We start from the raw sequence: 12,910 nt of genomic DNA on the forward strand, positions 1-12,910 counted from the left end.
ATCTTAGTGGCCCTCCTCTGGACCTGGTCTAAGAGTTCCACATCCTTCCTGTACTGGGGGCCCCAGGCCTGGACAAAGTACTCCAGATGGGGCCTCACAAGAGCCAAGTAGAGGAGAACAATCACCTCCTTCTCCCTGCTGACCATCCCTGTTGGGTGGCTGGATAAAGTGAAGTGCATCCCTTCCTTTGTAAGGATCTCCTTGTTTGCCCCTGTTCCAACACACAGGGCACTGCAGTGTGAGTGAGCATTTGAAGGTGCTCACACCTGACTTGGTGGAGGTCTTTTGTATACGTACATATGGCTGTGGTTCTATGCCAGCTGAAATATTCACTGAGTGCTTTAAAGGTATGATGAGTCTCTGGGCTTGTGTAGAGGCTGCTGACGTGTGCACTGCGCACTGCTGTCCCAAGTGCAGCCACGTTTGGTCCCTTGGAAGTGGGCGGAAGCAGGGTTATTTCTCTGCTGATGATTGCGTGTCAGTGCTGCATGGATTTATTTGTGTTGTGCAGGCGATGTGTCTGGCTTTGTGCTGCTCTACAACTCCTCGCCACCAGGGTTTGGCCGGCAGTGCTCAGCCAGACAAAGCCTGAGAGAAGGGTTGTGCAAGGTCTGCAGAACTTCCAGAGAAAGCCCTCAGCTCTGTCCTGTCCCTGGAGTGCCCCAGCAGGGAAAGACCCACAGCCTCTACCCACATCTGTTCAGCTGGGATTGGGTGAGGCAGTGGGTTCAGTGCCTGTCATCGGGCAAGGCTACAAGCAGATAACTCCCTTCCACCCCTCACATCAGCCTGAACCTTGCTCCTTCCCCTGCCTCCTTGTGTGTGTGCTCTGCCACTCTTTCCCCCCACGCTCCTACCCCGACCCCGCAGAGCCATCCAGGGCTCCACCAGAGCCTGCCCTGCAGTATCCCAGGGTGATAGGAGGGAGAGGGAGGGAGTGAGGGAGAGAGCCCTGCTTGGAAGTAATTGGAGGCTGTTAAACAGAGGAGCCCAGCATATCACTCTAGTAATGGAAATAAATTCCATTGTATTTGCATTTTAATTTTCCACATAAACAAAGGCGCGGAGTGTGCTGGCTTCGCCAGAATCACCGGCCAGAATTTAATTAGAAATGAAAAGTTTATAGGGTCCTCTTTAATGCGATTAATGCACAGTTAACATTTATCACATACATATGCTGGAATCGCCTTTTTTAAGCAACCACCGGCCATGAAATGAATTTCTTTTCAACTTTTTTAGCGTGCGTGAGGAAGGCTGTCTCTGGTGAGGCGGTCCAGTGAACACACTCCTGACAGCTTGGTAAACTGCAGCCCACAGAGGCTTAGCAGCCCCCATCCTCACCGAGGAAAGTTCAAGGTGGCTTAGAGGGAAGCATGGTCTAGTGGTTAAAGCCTGAGGTTGGGAGTCAGGGGATCTGGGTTGTATTCCCAACTCTGCCACATGCTCGCTGCATGACTGACTGGCGCTCAGCGTCTGTTTCTCAGGGTGTTAAAAAGAAAAAAGAAATCAGCTGGAAGAAGATATTTCAGCCCCAGACCCCCATGACTCTCAAGCTCGCCAGAAGCTGGCCCAGCTTTGTTGTGTGGGGCTGGCTCACATCCTGCGCCATGTTGGGGTTAGGGACACTTGGAAAAGCAAGTCTGCATCTAGAGAAATAGTCAGTGTTCTTCTCAGTGGAACAAGACATGAAGACAAAGGGTTGGAGGTGAGTCCATGTACCCTGTCAGAAAGGCGTCCCACTGCTCCCAGCTCCCCTATTGCCCTGTTCTCTTTCTTCCCACATCGTCACTGCTGTCCCTTCCTTCCTGGCTGTGTGACAGATGGTGTCAGCAGCCACCCCCTGCTCCCACTCTTCCTTCTCAGACTCGTAGACAAGCAGAGCAAATAAACGAAGCCCATGGACACACAGCATTAGCGTGTTAGGGACACAGCAGGGGAAGGAGGAACATGAAACCTCTATTGATCCCTTGAGGAATGATGTCCCTTCCTTATCTTATCAGATTCTCTTCACTCCTCAATTATAGTCTGTTGAAATTGGCCTCTTAACCCAAACAAGATAGCCTGGGTAATAAGGAGAGTAGTGGGAGGGGAGGGAAGGAGAGGGGAGAGAAAGGCAGAGTCCTATGTGTTAAGCTATGGCTTTCATTAGAAATAACTCCTTTGGTGAGATGCCGGCCCCAGTGCCCCTAGGTCCACAGCCCTAGATCACATATAGGGAGAACTAGTACATATCCATGCTCTTCCAAATGCATCATGCCACGTGCACCTGTATTCCCTTAGATGTGCTGGGTGCCCCCTTCAGGAGGTGCACAGCACCACAGCTTTGCTCTCTCCTGTGCCTCCTGGCACACAACTGTGGGGTTGTGGCGTTGTTTCCATGGATAGGGCTGTTCAGGTTCTCCCGCAGCCCAACTCTACATATTCAGTATAAGCTTATACTCTTACCCAGGCATGTTACCCTAGTGATATGCCCACGCTCCTCCTCATACACATGTCATGGGGTAAGGGGGAACGTCCAACCCAAATATCCATTACAGAGAAGATTGTCTGAAGGAACAATGGGCACTCAGCGGTCTTGCTGCAGAAATGCACGCAGTTTTCCATGCTCAAATTACATCCCTGTGCACAGAACGAGCCAGTAGAGCATTCAGACGTTGTGAAAGGTGTTCTCAGTTTGGCTAAGTGCTGCTCTGAGCCACATTTACTCTCCTAAAGACTCTACTCCCTGGGATCTCTTCATGCCCTGCCTTTGGTGCACCAGATTCTGCCCTGCTCACACACCCACCTCGGGGGAGCCGTGCTCCCTTTGGTTTCTCACATGTGCAGTCCCCTGGCCAGCACTTGCTCCTCCCAGAAATTTAGAGCTGGACGTGCTCACCTTGTGTCCATCCTCACTGCTGCCTTAGGCACAGACCCCAACTCGGGAACGCGTTTCCTGAAATCGCTGGAGCCACAGAAAGGATCTGGCTGGCAGCACTGGGTGATGGCATTCCCTTTGGCACAGTGGCCAGGACCTCCTGATCTAAACTGCAGGGGGTCTCGTTTGGCAACATCCAACTCACATCTGCTTTAGCCTTTCACTTCGTCATCATCTGCTGCCCTTTCCTCCCACTGGTGCCACCCAGCAGTGCTCACGCACTCTTCACGTTGTAGCTGTCTGTCTGTCAGAGGCAGCACCACAAACGTTGTCTCTTTAACACCCTAAATTTGCTGTTCATTCAGCAGGGACAGGGAGTCTGTGGCATTACTCGTTGTCCACTTCGCCCTGGTTGCTCAGCCCTGACCACTTGCACATGGCACAACCCAGCCAGGCATCTTCCTGTGCTCTCACAGTGTGCAAAAGTGGATTCATCTCAAAAAATATTATTGTTTCCTCTCCTCTTCTACTCTCTCTCTCCTCCCTTCCCTATTGATTTTATATACAGAGGTTTATGTATTTTTTCATATGCATAATTTCTGTGCAAATATATAATTTTTCAAGTCTGAAAGCCAGAATTTAAGGAAAAAGGAGAGGTTTTTCTGGGCTTGAATCTAAGCAAATACTACCAGCAGGCACGGTTACATAGCTACATTGTGCTGCAATTTTTAAAGGCAGATGACCAAAAATTGTTGAAAAAATTCTGGAGAAGCATGAGCATGCTGAAAGGTAACAGAGGCACAGCGGTGGGCACTGGGGCTGAGCGGAGGCCCTTCTTGGTGCCACATACCTCTGACCAAGGCTGGGTGCTCAGCCCATGCCCTGCCCTGCAGAGAGCTCAGGGCTTGCCTTGCGAGGGAGAGGAGCCGTTCGAAATGAACCAAGAAAAGAAAAACTGAATTGGCCCCCAGGAGAAAACCATCAGTAGAGGCATGATCCAGTTTCTCTCTGTGCATGTTGGAGGAGCTGCTGAAAGCCCAGGTGCAAGTTTCAGAAGTGCCGATGGAATGGCGGATCTGGAGGATGGCAGCAGTGAGGAGTGGCTGCTGCTGGTGTTCATACAGGCAGGGACAAGGCACCAGAATCTCCTCTCCTACTTTAGCAGTGAAGTTGGGATGTTTTGTATGTAGTGTGTTCTGGGAAGTGTCTGGGAACTCACAGCTCACCAGCTCAGGCTCCTGGCACATCACTCTTTCTACTCTCTGTCAAAACAGGTACATGCATAAATCCCAAGCCAGGCAGAGGACAAAGGGATATCCTTCCCCAACTGCATTGCCTGTGTTTACTGTAGCCCACCAGCACTTTGCATCACCACCTGCATGCCTACCAAGAGTCGCATGTTCCCTGCCGTATAGTGATATTCTCATATGTAATATCCAACCAGTGGGCACATTTCTCCAAAGGTACAGATCTATGTTCTTCACACAGTCCCTATGTGAATGTCCTATAAAAAAATGCAGTATAGCTCTACCCTTTTTCCTTCCTCATGCCCCCCCCTGAACACCCTGGCCTCTCACATTTGCCCATGATACACATAAATGGGCCCTTCTGTCTCTTATCCCATCACTCCTCCTCCAGACCTAGATGGAGAGACCTATTCTGTCCATATGTCTCAAACATCGTGCATCCATCCTGCTGTTTTTCACACCCAACCACAGCTATTTCTCTCCTGTGGCTCCAGGATTAACTATGGTGTTGTCCATTTCCCAGCGACAAGGGGTCTCGTTACAGGGTTATTGATTGGTCTTCACACAGACAGATGAATCTGCCTTTGGTCTCCCCACCAAAACCCACCTCTGTATGGGCTGATTGTCACTGCTCTAGGGATAGGATTTCACCAGGAGACCACCCTGCATGCAAACATCCTTCACCCAGGCCACGGATGGTAATAAATGGAGTCAGGCTGAGCCATAATAAAAGCAATTGAGTGGGTTACCTGTGCAGACGAGAGATTTATACCTCCTCATATTTGATGTGATTGTTTTATTGAGTTCTCAGTGCAGTTAGGATGCCGTTTATTTATTTATTTATATGCCTGCTTATCGAGGAAGAGCGGGAGGCTGTTGCGGTCTGGCCAGCATTTGCCTGTCAGATGGGGCCCAGAGAAGAGGGCTTTCACTTTTGCTTTACCATTCCCTACACTTGGCTTTGGTGGGTAAGCCCTGGCCAGATGTCTCACTGCTTTTAAAGAACATACATGTTTGTTTAATCCTTGAAAACTTCAGGGCTGTCTGAATTATGAGCCTAATATATGCTAAGGTGAGGGTGTAAAGAAAGGCACACGTGTATGGTGATTTTCTAAAAGATCCTCTCAAAAGAAATTCCTATTTACGCTGTGCCTGTTTTGGACAATGGGCTGTGATCTATGCACAGAGCCTCTTTATGCTATTGCAATAGAAATAGGAAGCATCAGCATTGCTTCTGGCTCTGTCATCACGTGTGAGCATTCAGAAATATTAGAAGGTGCAAATTGATTGGAAATGAATATTTGTAAGTGCACTCTGAGGAGTTTGGAAACCAACTGGTTAGATTTGTGATTTTCAGCCAGGTAGATAGCCATATAAGTGCTATCACATCAGCTCTCCGTTACTGGCACTAGAGAAAATTGGAGGCTAACGCTGAATATCATAGTGCCCAGTATTTCATCACAGACCTAACGGTGTTTGTTGTTGGTTTTCCAGCTTCTCTAGCCAAGCGATAGCTTGAGAATCTTAGTTCTCATCTAATAGAGGATGTTTCTGTGGCTCATGGAGTGTCCCCAAGGAATCAAGGGGCCGCATTGTTAAGATGTTTTAAAAGTTGTTTAATAGCAGTCAGATATCAAAATCCCTTTTAAAAATTGGGGTAAAAAAGAGAAAAGAAGTAAAAACAAACCCATATTGTATCACTGGTACTCCTGAATTGTATGCAAGTTGCACAGTTTGGGGCTCTGACTCAACATTTTTAATCAGCCGGGACTGGTAAATATGTCCATACATGTATAGGCTCCAACAGATTAATTGCTATTACAGTGGAGAAATCCTCATTCCCATTAGCTCTCAGTTTAAAGAATGATTGTTTGGGAGCAAAACTCAAACCTTTCTGGCACTTTCAGGAGTAGTAATCATTATCAGAGCCATCTACACACAGATGGGATTTCCTGAACTCCTAGTTAGCTGCCCTGTCATCAGGCTAGTGACAAACACTTCTGAATGTCTCTACCTTCCCATTTACAGAGATCTGTGCCATAAACAGGATCCCTAAATATTTTCCTGATTCGAAGTAGTGAGCCTAAACACCATTTGAATTTCAACATGCCTTAATTAAAGACCATGTTAAGTTAATCTAAGCAAGGCTCAGCCTTGTTCAAATGTTTTGAAGCTACGTCTTTTTTATTCAAGCAATTTGGAGATCTTTTGTTTGAACAGGCTTTAGGAACAGAGACAGATTTTTTTAGATACTTGATGTATGACTGGAAGCATGACTTTGTTTTGTATGCATCACGTCATCATATCATAAAAGGTCCAGCTGGCCTGCTGGAATATTATCTATCTCTTTAGCCAATGCAAGATTATTTCTTATTGTATGTTTGCTTGTGTTATTAATGCCATGCAGTTATATATATTCCAAGAAAATAGGAATTCCTATGGGATGCAATTCCACAACTTAATGGACCTCCATATCAGGAGGTGCCTTCTGCTACCATTTGAATGTTTTCTTTCTTATTTCCCTCCCTTCGTTCCTGGCTATTCTGCTTTGTTTAAACGTGAATAATTTGTTTCCTGTTGGATGGACTGTGCCCTTCAGATGACTATATTGTTCTCACTATTCCGTCATTGCTTGGCCAGACCACTTATATTTTCTCCTCTTTTCTCCCAAAGCCAAATGAGTTTTTTCACATAATAGTGATTCTGGTAAATGAGGTTTAGCTCTATAAGGTTCGTTCACCCAGCGCTGAAGTGCAGCTACCTCTATGACAGAAAGCAGCAATCATTCACTGGATGCAAAAGCTTGGAAATGTTTAACTCCGACAAAAATCAACCTTTTTGTGCATCTCGACAAAAAGGAAGGGCTGGGATGGTTGATGACAAAGGGACTGGTGTGGTTCTGCACTTCGAGGTTCACAGAACAGGGAGCTGAAAAAGTTCCCATTACGGTCACTTCTCACAACCTGCCTCTGTTGAGCTATCTGTGTAATATGAAAATTAGAAAAAAATACGACCAGCTTATTGTAGTTACCACCATACAACCTTCCAGTGGCCAGACATGAGGAATAAGACAAAGAGAAATGCTGCGGGCATTCATTTACTCCTTCAGCTGCAGTAACATTGTCTGTAACCTCTGCTTTATGAGCCTGTCCTTTATTTGCAATGATGAAAAGAAGATAATACCAGGTTGTGTCTGATGGAAAAGAGCCTGAATTTAAAGGACTGCATTCCTTGTAATGAAGCCCTGTGTGACCCAATTGCCTTCATTGCTCAGCTGAATGCAAGTGCCAGTAGAAGCCTTCTACTGAGTGCATGCCCTGCCTCAGGAAATTGAGTTTGTTGGAATCCCAAGGTTCTCTGTGTGAACCAAGGAGGGACAGCCTACAAGAGCTGCTGAACTGTGTTGGTGCTGCCAGACAAGCCCTCTTCACCCTCACTTTGCACCAAGCTGATGTCAGTCAGAGGCTAACCCAGCCTATGTGGCCAGGCTGATCCTTGGCCTCCCCATTGAGCAAACTGACATGCTGCTGCTAAGTGCTGGCGGTGGCCATAGGTCTGTGTGACACACGCACTTGCTGGTCATGAACTGTGCCATTTTCCCAGCTTTCACTGTAGACCATGCTGCTGTCGCTGGTCGGGGTCAGTCTGAACAAGCTGCCATTAGAGGTTCTGTGCGCTCTTCAGATTTCTCCCTAGCACCATGACCTGTCCTAAAGAATGCCAGATGAGTTCATTGGTAAAGAAGGGGAGAGATTCTCAGGGACTTTGGCTGTGATGTCCTTTGGGGGAATTCTAAGCTAGGCTGGTGAAAGTGACTCGAAACACTCTGTTTACATAGCACTCATTTCTTCCGCATATGACACAGACCATGCCCTAATGCGCCTGCCTTATCCCAGACCTGATGCTTGTCTTTAGACATTACATTTACCTTGCCAAAAGCCTGCTCAATTCTCTTGCCCTCATGTGGGCGAAAACCTCAGCGGATGTAAGAGGACTTTGCTCTGGTTTTGAACCTTTTCCTCTTACACGTTGAGCTGCATGGGATTTTTTAAGAAAAGATAGCACTGTGTTTTACAAAGGTAGCTAAACCACCTCAATTTTCATTTCATAGATGGCAGCACGTCCTCCTAAGGATTCTGAGATCAGACAGAAAGTTAATGGTAGAACTGGAGAGAGAAACCTGATGCACAGAATTTGTTTCTTTGCTCCAAACTACGGCCCTGCCGATGGCCACAGCGGTTGGCCACGCTTTGAGCATCTCACCACACAAGTGCATTTCACTGCTTGTTATAACCTGAATCAATGTGTCTGTCTCTCCACATGTATTTTTAAAAAGCAATCACTATTGGAGGCTTTAACTAGGAATCATTAGCCGGTTGTTAGATAATGCAACAGAACACATCTTCCCAAACTGCACGTAACACTAGGAACCAACGCACACTCAGTACTTAAGAGAAAATTGAAAAAAAAATCTAAGAGCTCGACCAGGATAATATATCCACTAACTCTCTGCCATGGAGCATTAGCTAGATCTGCTCCCAGGAACCTGGATCGGAAGCACACCCAGGGGGCTGGCTGAACTCTGTAATGCTCTGACTTCGGTATTCTTCGAAAGAAGACCGACAGAGAGTCCTCAGTACTAAGCCCAGCCTCAGCCAAGCAGAAATAGAGGGACAAGTTATGTGTGGTTTGTTCCGCTCTGCTTTTGTCTCTAACAGAAGCAGAAAACAGGGCTTACCGCCCCGGCATCCATTGCACTGCTTTTTGCACAACCGTGATGTGCTCAGTCCTGTTCCCACTAAGATACGTTGTCTAACTGAAAACATTTTTCAAGGATGACTATTTTTCCATGAAACTATGTCCTTAGGTTAACTGTGCATGCTGCAAAACTGAGCAAAAATTCCCATTGGTGTCTGCAGCCAAGGTAGGAGGCACCACTTACAGCAGGTTGTGTGTGAGCCAGGCTGAAATATTCTAACTGGGGTGACTGAAGATAACGTGGTTATAGTCATAGGATAGATGGAAAAGTTCTCGTGGGAAGTCGGACGCTTGAGGGATTTGATGTGAACATTAAATGCTGACCAAAGAATTAAGAACTTCTGTCACTTCTCAGTTACATGCACTGTTTGTGTGCAAGTTTGCACAGATACGTGTATGTATGTGTGCGTGTGCTTGCATACACAGCAAGGTTATCATGCAATGCACTAAATGGGAGCAGGGAAGCTCCCGATGTAGAGATGACTGTTCTATCTCCTTCCTGCCAGCTCTGGTGTGGTTTGTGCACTGAATGTACAGATGATTATTTTTTGTTGTACTACCTATTTTACCATAATTACAACAAGACTACTGCGCAGCAGAGTAAGGTTTTTTTCCTGAATCTTGAGGAGATCATTAACACACAGCTTTTGCTCTGGTTTGTACCTTGCATTTACCTGCATTCGTTTGGAGTGAACACATTTCAGGTGAAGCTCAGTACACCCCAAATGCGTCCTGATAGTGCCAGTGCAATGCCGACGGATCGGCGCAATGTGGGCACGTACAATGCATGTACCACAAAACATAATTAATGGGAAGTAAGTTAAAAATGAATGTTTGGGGCAGACTTTAAAAGTGGGATTGAAATAGCACTGTTTTGTAGTCTTTCTCCTGAAAGACTTAGTTCATGCTAGACTAGTGCTGAGGATGGCAGAAAATAAAATGGAATCAAAGCATTTTTGGAAAAGCCTCTAATAACCCAAGGTGCTGTTGTCTGCATACAAGGAGATCCCTGTTCTGAAGTGCAGTATTTGCAGCCTTTCTACAGACGGAGATAACTTTTCCTGTACAGACCCCGCCGGTGGTCTCGGGTGCCAGGCAGCTCACAGACAGCTCTTACAAGCTCTGGACATTGCGCCCATGACATTTTCACTTTGTAAGCTCCATATTTTGAGAAAATACAAAAATACATTGCTAGCAAGTTGGTTTTAAAACTGCCACCTATCCATGGCGGCTCAGGGGTTGGAGTGTTAGACGAGGTTCATGACCGTACAGTGGGTAAGAGAAGCACAATGTGCCATTACAGAGCATTTATCCTGTTCTCTAGGTTGACTTGGACCATAGAAGATAGAAAAGATGTGTGTTTGCCTTGCTCATGTGTTATGCAGAGCCGTAGAAGCCTCCGCAGAGATGGAGTTTGCGCTGCCCGCAGCCACAGCACTGGGCCCTCCCTTGCTGCCATTTCCTTTCCTATTGTGGTTCTTCCCAGCCCGTGGTGCCATCCTTGTCTTGCATGGACCCTCAAGTTCTGTGACCTGCACTTATACCTTGGTGGCTCCACACTCAGATGCCATCAGAGTACAAATCAAATATGGTGGGTTGCAGCTGAGCCTCTCCAATAGAACAACACTTGGCAGTTACAAAGCCCTCATCCTTTTCAAAGCATTTTACAGACACTATTCAGCCAATACCTGTCCCTCCTCCAATCTGCATCCCTAGGCTGAGGAAACTGAGGCACTCGCCCACGCCCTGCCCTACACTGGCTGCACAGCTGAGAGCAGCACTTGGTCCTCAGCCTCCTCGCTGGGACTCTGCGGCCCCGCACGGCACTGAGTGCAGCAGGCAGGAGATTTGGCGCACAGGGTCCCCAGTTAGCGGCACACCCAAGCCAGCAGAGGGGCATGCCAAGCCCGCTGCCCCCAGCCCCAGCTGTCCCTAAGCTCCTCTTTACCTCGGTCCCTTCCAGGGACAGCGCGCGTCCTTCCGCACCGCCCGTACGAGGTGTCTGAATGTCAAACTGTTATTATTTCAGTACCTGACTGAGAGAGGAGCAGAGACCTGGAGGTTTTTTAGGAGGGTGTATAATTAGCCGATCAGTATTATGTTACCCTGTTCATAACTTAATAACCATTTTAATACAGATGGCACACACAGGGATAATTTCCTAGGGTAGCCTAGCAGTATATTACAGAGACAGTGTGTCTGAGGGAATCTTCCTTAGCCAAGGTACATTCCAGCAGCTAATTCTACCTGCTGTTTTCAAGATGATTTGGGATAATTCCATATCATTTGCAAAATATTAAAACCCATTTATATAGGATGCCAGATTTAGAAATGCGCAGCCTGAGTTATTAGACATATTTTGATAGATCTGCCACGTAAAGCGCGACACAAAAAATACCGCTGTGTTTTCCCCGCTATTTATTTTTTTCCTCCCTTGCTATAAATACACCAGATTTTAAAAAAAAATCTGGCTAAACTCGCTGTATATCAAGAGGACAAATATACTGACGTGTGCAATTTTATCTATGTAGGCACAAGGAAAGTCCGCGTGCACATCTACGTACACCCTGTGTGCTTTTATTGCAATGGGAGCTCTGTATATTTGGGGTTGCGCGCAGAATTTCACATCCTTATACCCGGTGGGCTTTGGTGCCCATGTAAGCGCCCTTTGCCAGCACCCCTGTGCCCTTGTGTTTCTGCAGGCACACTCGAAGTCCATGCAGATGCACTGCACTACACTGGGGATGACTGCTGTGCCCGCAACAGTGTTCCCGAAGCGTGCGGCGCGTTCGTACGCGCAGTGGGCAAAGATCCGAGCACCTCGCAGTGGATTAATACGTGACCCTGAGCACTGCGGGCCGTTTCCACCCGTATCTATCATTTTCTGCCTGTCACACCGTTACTTTCCTCACCCCGAGCCCCACCGACGTCAGCGGCACCCTGCAGCAGGGAACGGGCGGGACACACGCGCTGCCGCGGGCCACCCCGGGACCGTGCGGCGCTGCGACCGGCCGGGAGCGGGGCTAGGGAGCGCCGGGCGCCCGAGGCTGGCAGCTCCGTTCCGAGCCTCGCTGCCGCCGGGGCCTCTCTCCCAGGAGAGCCTCTCACAGCCCGGGTCGAGCGGGCCCGGCTCGGCGCGCGGCTGGTCCCGAAACGCCCGGGGGGCTGCAGGGGGAAGGACGGGGAGGGCAGCGCTGCGCGGGGCTGTGGGGCCGGGGGGAGACGAGCGGGCCGCGGACTCGCCCTTACCTGTTTATGGAGGAGACGCTGGGGACCGTGTCGTTGTCGCAGATGCCCTCGGCCAGTAGCCTGTCCCGAATCTCCCAAGCGAACATGGTGGGGTTTTGTCTCTTGTACTCGGCGATTTTATCCACTACTTTGGGGGTCGCTACTTTGGGCTTGGAGCCGCCGATCACGCCGGGCTTGATGCTCCCCGTCTCGTAATACCTGAGCGCAGAGCACGGAGGTCAGCACCCCGCAGCGCCCCACGCCCACCGGGCTCTGTGCCCCAGGGTGCGGGCCGCGGGTTGCGGGGCCGCCTCCCGTAGCCAGAGCTCTTCCCTGGTCACTATTTTCCTTCTTTTTTTTTTTTTTTTCCTTTTTTTTTTTAATTCCCTTTTTTTTTTTTTTTTTTTTTTTAATGAGTGTGTTTTTGAGGCGCGAGCAGCGCTGCCTCATTTGCTGCCTTCCCTCCGTGCTCTTACACACGCCTTTCAGGCCCGGGCACCGGCAAACAAACCGGAGACACCCTCCCGAGCGCGGGGCCGTGCCGTGCCGTGCCGTGCCGTGCCGTGCCGTGCCGCGGGCAGAGCAGCGCGGCAGAGCGGTCCGTACCCCCCCCCCGACCCCCTGCCTGCAGCCTCGCACGGCCCCGCAGCGCACCCCGGCAGCTCCTCTCTCCGCATTCCGCGCTCGTGGCCCCGCGGTTCGGCCCCGGGATTCCGCGCACCGCATTTGGTGGCAGAGATTTATTTCCTTGCCCTGATGTTTATTTATTTACCCGTGCATTTGCTAAGGCCGCCTACGGATCGGTGTGAGTTGGGGTTTT

The 12,910-nt window shown here is 48.7% G+C and overlaps 1 protein-coding gene across 24 annotated transcripts in view; it reads right to left on the reverse strand.

Annotated features, from left to right (window-relative positions):
- PAX2 (paired box 2) overlaps positions 1–12,910 on the reverse strand; it is an 89,074-nt gene that overhangs the window by 61,481 nt on the left and 14,683 nt on the right. For all 24 annotated transcript variants that reach the window (XM_085554438.1, XM_085554430.1, XM_085554433.1 and 21 more), the window contains one exon: positions 12,112–12,309. In XM_085554438.1, coding sequence (XP_085410564.1) covers positions 12,112–12,309 — 198 coding nt within the window. The remainder of the gene's footprint in view (positions 1–12,111; positions 12,310–12,910) is intronic.

The sequence above is a fragment of the Coturnix japonica genome, chromosome 8, assembly GCF_054131305.1.
Source record: "Coturnix japonica strain WE chromosome 8, WE-NBRP24, whole genome shotgun sequence".
Taxonomy (NCBI): domain Eukaryota; kingdom Metazoa; phylum Chordata; class Aves; order Galliformes; family Phasianidae; genus Coturnix; species Coturnix japonica.